Below are 7,755 nucleotides of genomic sequence, written 5' to 3'. Positions count from 1 at the left end.
GACATGCATAATGCCCATGACAGTTACTGTTGGCCAGGCGTCACTTGTGGGTCGGAGTTACAGCTATTTCTTTGAAATCCACCCTGCAGACTCAGATGGAATCATGACCCATAGGGTGGAAAAGAAGTCCATTTGTAGAGTGTACTGATGGAAATATTTTGCTGCTGAACACAAAAGAATAACTGAAAGACTACTATTGTATACCTCTTATTCTCCCATGTTTAATTGTTTGCCCTATTTGGTGGGTTCTTTCCATTCTTGTTCATGGGGCTATGATCAGTTGCAGGTAAGTTAAAGATATAAAGCCATCCAAAATATGGTATTTAGTATATATGGAATGCTCAAAATTGTGCAATAATTTTTATCAATATTACCAGTAGAGAAGAAGTTTTTGTTATTGTTAATGGCCTGCTTTCTGCTAAAATCCCAAAACTTCTTGACATCTGAAGCAATCTTGTTAAGTGTATTTAATAAATTGCATTTATAGAATAAGTTAAAGGAATTTTGTTCTGATGTCTAAGCTACTAAAGTAAATGAATAATTGTAGGCTTTATATTTTAAGCATTGATAAAAAATTTTAGCTAGAAAATTTGAAGCTTCAGTACTCAAATTTATGGAGTGGAAAATCTGTTAATAGGTAATGTTAATAAGATTTCAAGAATTTCAAGATTACAGACACTGGGTAGACCTAGAATAGAAAACTGGAGAAATATTCTGCTTGTTGATAAATTTGAAAATCAAAAAAGCACAGCATAATTTACTCTGATTAAAAGTATGATTAAAATAGAAGTAAAAATTATATAGTATAAAATGGTATTACATTTATTTGCTAATGCAGTAATAATATTTGTTTGAATCTGTGTGCCAGAAATTTCTAAAGTTTCATGTACATTTGCTCATTTAATCATCATAGAAATTTATAAGATAAGCATGATTATATTTCCATTTTACAGATGAGGAAATAAAGAGGTGACGTAACTTTACCAAGTTTACCAGTTAGTAAGTGATATAGCTGACATCCAAATACATCCACATTATGAGCCTGGAGAATCTGTTTTTTAACCACTGTGCTCAGTTGCTTAATCTCATATTATTGTTCATAAAATTATTTTATGTAAACATATTGTCATCTTGATCTTAGAAGTAGCAAATGAAAACGCAGAGAGAGACATTAGGTGATTTTCCTAAGGTACCAGAATTACAAATGTTAATTAAATCTCTTGAAAAAGCGCAATGATCAGAGATCCATCTGTCTTTTTTAGAAGGCTGATTTGCCATAAAGGAGGATAATTCTGTAATTCCTAAGGGCTCTAAATGTCCTTCCTTTAATTGCGTTTTGTGATAGAAATGAATTACTTGATATCCTGGAGCATTTTCTCTGCTAATTTTAATAGTTGTAATGACATAATTTTATCTTAAATTTTATTAACTGGTAAAAAAAAGATATGGAGTTAAATGTGTATTTTGTTGACAGACAATCATGGAAGGGTAGGTTAATTGACACTGAAGTCTTATATGGTTACTTTATTTTAAAGAGAAAAACAAGCAGAAAAGTATAAAAACAAAGTATAAAAAGTAAATCCATATTATGCTGAGCTGTAAAAGGCTCAAGTCAACAACTTCTTTTTTTTTTTTTTTTTTTTTTTTTTTTGGCAGAACCAGGGATTGAACTCAGGCCCTTGTGCCTGCCAGGCAAGTACTTATTCTACTGAGCCATCTCCCCAGCCCCTCAAGTCAACAACTTCTGACATTGCCAGTCTTATGGAAAACCCACTACTGTTATGGACTACTAGACTATATTGGAATATTTTGCTGAATTCACGCACCTACAATATTTAAATGACAATGGAATACCCTTCTCTGACAAAACTAAACAAAAAGGGGGGATACAAATGAACAACCAGTTTGTATCTGTATATTCAAAATAGGATAGATACACAGCTGCATTCTTTCAATTCAATGAATACAGGGATTTGTTCTAATAGTATTTGTGGACAGGATATCATGTTTGCATCTTGTACAGTGAAGAACCAGTAAGACAACAATATGCAATGTGTTAATTATTGAAACAGTGCTAGTAACTGGTTTTGAAAAAAAAAAAAAGAGAAAAACAACTGGCTTTTCCCTTTCAGAATTATCTACTACATTCACTTGATAGCAACCATTGCCTAGTGTTTTGATCACTTTCTTACATTTTCTGTGATAGAATATTCTAGAGTGGAAAAGACACATAATGTCATTCAATAAAACATCAGAACTCAAGTAACTGTTCCTTCTGCAGGACCTAAGATTTGAAGTGACATGGGGCTGGTGAGATGGCTCAGTGGTCTAGAGCACCTACTTAGAACAAGCTTTAGCAAAATCCAGGGACCGCGGTTCGATCCCCCAGCACCACATGCCAGCCAGCCCCGCCCCCTGGTGGGCTGGCCACACACACACACACACACACACACACACACACACAAATAAATAAATAAAATTAAAAAAAAAAGATTTGAAGTGACAGAGATGTGGCTTTAAAACAATATTTTAAAGAGCGTGTTGGGATTTTGAAGGCAGACAAAAGTAGTGAGCAATTGTGTTAATGGGGCATTGTCCAGGACGTGTGGTAGAAGTGTGAGAAAATATCAATAGTGTTTTCGGTATGGGAGTCAGAAGTATTGAAATATGGGGATCATCATTTATTTACATTGAGCATCAAAAGCCTTGAGACCAGGAAAATAGAAATTAGAATATAGGTATCAGGAACTTCAGGATACAGGATTGAAAACTGGAAGGATGAGAATGTTGAAAATTTTAAGGTGTAGGAGCTCACTTGTGGGGATGAAGATTTATGGAATCTAGATAAACTATAACAACTGAAGGTCAAGAATGGAAGTTGCAGACCAGTTGTGGTGGTACCTGCCCATAATCCCAGTTACTCCAGAGGCTGAAGCAGGAGGATCACAAATTGGACACCAGATTGGGAAACTTATTGAGACTATGTCTCAAAATAAAGATTAATAAGGGCCAAACTCTGTAGTATAGTACCCTTCATCTAACTTACAGTACAAACAAACGAACACATGGCCTGGTCATACTGAGATACCTTAAAATGGGTTAGATTTATCATTGAAAACAATTATAGAATCAGGATAAATTGTGTGTATATACTTTATTATATATATTATATATAACAAATATACATATATTAAATAATAATTATGCACAAACCCCACATTTATATTTAACAGCTAGAAGGCATTAAAAAATCAACCAATGAAGGCACAACTCAACTGATCACAATCCTTGAGAGAATTAAAGCACAAGAGGCCAGATCTATATTCACCTTAGCTCCTCCCATCCCTTTCAACATTTTGTAAGTTATAGCAGATAGTTACAGAGATAAACAGACAACAGCAGTCTTAATTGGCTAGGATTGAAGGTTGGTGCTTGAAAACAAATGCAGCTGGGAATTTCCAGATGGAAAGAAAAAAAACTATAGACACAAAGGCCAAAAATCTGTTTACAAATTTCCCGCAAATTGTTAGCTCCTAACATCACAACCACAAGGAGAGACTTCAAGAAAGCCAGCAGAACAGCAGCACCTAAAGTGTTGATCAGAGATTTTAGTAGCTTCACAGTGCTGGGAAGACACAGATTAGAGTACAAACCCCACAAGACAGAGGGGTCTGGGTTACAGCTCACATTGTTGGTAAAGACCCAGTAAAGATAATGACCTAAAAGTAAGTACAAATTTTTTTTTTAATTTTATTTATTTATTTATGTGTGTGTGTGTGGGGTCAGCTCAGCCCACCAGGGGGCGGGGCTGGCTGGCATGTGGTAGCTGGGGGATTGAACCTGGGTCCCTGTGCTTTGCTGAGCTTGTTCTAAGTAGGTGCTTTAGACCACTGAGCCATCTCACCAGCCCGTAAGTACAAAATTGAGATAAAAGATAAACTGAAATAAAGCAGATCACTAAAAAGCCTAAAACCAAGCTTTAATGGGATTATTACGATCTTTCTGTCTACTAATGTAAGAAAACTGATTTTATCCACAGCCCTTCCTTTTATTCACACTATCTGAATTCAGTGAGGCATGAGGGGATTGGGGGTACTATCAGACAAAATAGGCCAAATACCACATACCTGAGGAGGACTCAGGTAATGATGATGAAATATTGAAATTATCAGATAGGAGCTTTAAATAATAAGATTGATATTTCAAGGAAAAAGAGAAAAGATAAAGAATTTTCATAGAACTTTGGAATCTATTTAAAAAACCAAAGGTGAAGGGTCAAACGAGAATTCTGGAACTGAAAATATAAGTAAAATTAAGACTTAAAGAGGAGCTGTATAGTAACTCAGGCACAGTAAAGTAGTTTCTACTGAATGGGCAATAAGTCAGTAGAAAATATGAAACACAAAGCATGATAGGAAAAAAAAAGACAAGCCAGGTGTGGTGTGGAATAGTTGTAGTCCCAGCACTTATGAGGCTGAGATAGGAGGAATGTCATGAGTTCAAGGCTAGTGTGGACTACAAAGTTAGTTCAAAGCCAGCCTGAACTACACAGCAAGATCCTGTTTGAATAAAACCAAAACCAAACCCAAATAAAATAAGACAAACCCCCCAAACAAAAAAAACCCAACAAAGACAAAAAATGTATAGAAGACAGTATAAGAAGTATAACAAAGACAGCACAAAGTTCTATTTTTTTTTTTTTTTTTTTTTTTTTTTTTTTTTGTGGAACTGGGGATTGAATTTAGGCCCTTGTACTTACTTGCCAGGGAAGTGCTTATTCCACTAAGCCATCTCCCTGGCCCCCAAAGTTCTAACATATATGCAATTGAAGTTTAAAAATGAGAAGGGAATTGTTTGAAAAGGGGAACAGAAGAATATTTAAAGAAATATTGCCTAAGATTTTTCAGAAACTCATGAAAAATCAGACCATATGTGCAAGAGACTTTATAAATCCCAAGCAGGATAAATATGCTACAGACACAGACTTAGTGAAATCAAACTGAAACTATTGAAGATAAAAAGACAATTTTTCAAGTAATCTAGGATGGGAGGATATGACACATTATTTTCAAAAGGATAGCAATCAGACAGATGGCTGGCTTCCCAACAGAATTATCAGGAAATCAGAAGACAATAGAAATACATCTTTAAAATAATGAAGGATTAAACAAAAAGAAAAAGTCATTGTGGAATTTTGTACCCAGCAAAACTATCTTTCAACAATGAAGGTGAAACAGATTCTTTCATGTTAACGAAAGCTGAGTTTGTTGTTAGGAGGTGCAAACCATAAGAAATAGTGAAGAAACTTTCCTCTGAAGTATGGAAACACAATGTCCTCAGGTACAAGGATTGAACTTCTAGAGAAATGAAGAGCACCAGAATGGAAAGACTGTCTTCATTTATTGACCAATAAATGGTAATTCCACTGGAGGAATATGGCGGAAAATGTAAGTTCATCTTAAAACTGTAGACAAGGTGAACGAAGCCAGAATTTTGCACCACCAGGTAGCCACTGTCAGTTTAATTTTAACCAAAATATAAACTTTCATAAAGAAATAATGGAGGTTGGTGGTCAGGAGTTAAGGGCAGCAGTGGCCATGTGAGGATCAAAGGGTATCAGTGACACCAGACTCTGGAGATGCTGCAGCTGCGTGGGAGCCATGGGGGTATTTTGTGTTGCAGTAGTCCCAGGTCAAGGGAGCCTGTGGTCGAGTTAAGAGTCTGGGGCCACTGCTGACAGTTGGGTTGGGGTAGCTGGGCGGAGGACTGAGGTCAGAGGTCAGGACACAGCTGGGAGCAGCGGTTGAAACTCAGCACTAGAGCAGTTGATGCTCACCCCGGAGGACCCGCGCCCTGGGCGGGCTCTGCGCGCGCCACTCCCTCGCCCCGCCCCTGCACCGACCAGGCCCCGCCCCCACCCGCCCCGGCCCCGCCCCCGGCTCCTCCCAGCCTGGCGCTTCGAACGCTGACGGGAGTGGCGACGGCACCGAGGGAGCGAGCCCGACGCGTGGGGACGCCTGACCTCCCCGCCCTCGCTCTCTCCCCCAGGCAGCTCGGCCTGCGAGCCTGCGCCGCCTCTCGGGAAGATGGCGCAGCACTTCCAGGTCAGTGTGCGGTGCGCCGCGGGCCTGCGCTCCGCGCCCCGGAACCCGGGGAGCGCTTGGGTTTGGAGATCGAGGGCGGAGGAAGGCGGCGGAGGCCGCAGGGCCGCGTGCCGGGTCCGGGGCGCACACCCCTGGCCGGGGTTGTGCCCGAGGAACAGCGGCTGGAGCCGGGGGCGGAGGAGCGGGCGTCCGCCTGAGGCGCGTGGCTGAGACAGCCAGCGGCCGTGCGGGGGCCCCCTTCCCCGGGGCCGGCGCCCGGGCAGGTGAAGCCGAGCGGAGCCGAGCCTTCCTTCCCGCCTTACTGCTCCGGGCTGTTGACGCGGAGCGTGTGCGGGCTCTCGGGCTGCCGAAGGGAGCGGTGGCCGCAGATGGACCGAAATTGGCCGGAGGAGGCTGGAGCTCTACCTGTAGGGAAATTCGTGGGGAGGGCTCGGGGCTAGACGAGCGCGAAGCGCAGGGCTCGGAGGATGGGGCGCGAGCTGCTGGAGGACGGCCCTGTATCCCTGGGCGGCTCTGACCACCTTTCAGTTATTCATTCCACAAACATCTGTGGAGCTTCCCCACTGTGTGAAACAGTGCGAAGTTCTGAGGGTAAAGGGTGACTTCATCTTACTATCCCTGTCTCCCTAGCTCAGAGGTAATCACAGTACACTTGAATAACCTTATGGTTGTCGGGGAAGCACAGGAAAGAAGACTGAGTTGGGTTAGGAAGGAGTGGAACAGAGAGCCGCTATGTTTCTGCAGTACAGATTGCTTCTCGTTTCCATTTCTCTACTTTTTAATTGGTTATTTAGTACTTAACTGTGCTAGGCACTAAAAATACAGTTCAGAGCAGAGCTCCATGATTTCTTCTCCAGGAAACTTGCAGTCTAGTGGGCCTGGAAGGATATTGGCCAGGTAAAAAGAAACCAAAGAGTAAAGGCAGAACAGTATGAAGTAAGACAAAAACTTGTGGAAGACCATGGCTACTGTAGAAAATTCCTTGGGGTTGGAGTTTGGGGCTCAAGAGAGCAGAGGTGGTTGTGGATGACAGGGGAATGACTTTGGAGAGGTAGGCTATTTCAGAATATGGTGACAATTTCAGAATATGGTGACAGTGGGTCTGAGTGTCACTTGTCCACTTTGGATCCCTTGGCTTTAATTTATTACCTTCTTATTGATTCTTCCAAAAGATTTTTTTTTTTTTTTTTTTCCCCCTCAAGCAACCACTTTTCTGTCAGGTAATTAACAGAATCAGGGTGTTACAGACCAAGAGATGATGAGGCCTTCACATTACCTTTTGACTTCTACCATTTCTAAAGGTCCCCAGGTCAAAATAACATTAATTACTACTTTAGTTAATATACCCTCTGGGAAATTTTCACGGAAGAATCTCCCTGGGAAGATTCATGGATTGTAAATAGGCAATCAGATGTTTACAGTGCAGGTATCAATCTTAGGTTGACCTAAATGTGTGTGGGGGTGGGGGCTTTGGAAAATTTTCAGACTTGGAAAGATAATGCTGTGTATCAGCAAGTCCACAAAGAGTTCTTCAAACTTAGATACATATAATTACATTCTCTTAATGAATAGAGGGATTTGTTCTAATGGTGTTTGTAAATAGGATATCATGTCCGCATCTTGTACAGCAATTAACCACTAGGAAGAATGT

At 40.7% G+C, this 7,755-nt stretch overlaps 1 protein-coding gene across 2 annotated transcripts in view; it reads left to right on the top strand.

Annotated features, from left to right (window-relative positions):
- Positions 1–5,994: 5,994 nt before the first annotated feature.
- Ranbp17 (RAN binding protein 17) overlaps positions 5,995–7,755 on the top strand; it is a 390,835-nt gene continuing 389,074 nt past the window's right edge. For both annotated transcript variants that reach the window (XM_004637026.2, XM_023721795.1), the window contains exon 1: positions 5,995–6,104. In XM_004637026.2, the coding sequence (XP_004637083.1) occupies positions 6,087–6,104 (18 nt within the window). In that variant the 5' untranslated portion in view covers positions 5,995–6,086. The remainder of the gene's footprint in view (positions 6,105–7,755) is intronic.

Source organism: Octodon degus, unplaced genomic scaffold, assembly GCF_000260255.1.
Source record: "Octodon degus isolate 3935 unplaced genomic scaffold, OctDeg1.0 scaffold00085, whole genome shotgun sequence".
NCBI classification, from domain to species: Eukaryota; Metazoa; Chordata; class Mammalia; order Rodentia; family Octodontidae; genus Octodon; species Octodon degus.
This window is presented reverse-complemented; position numbering and strand designations above follow the sequence as displayed.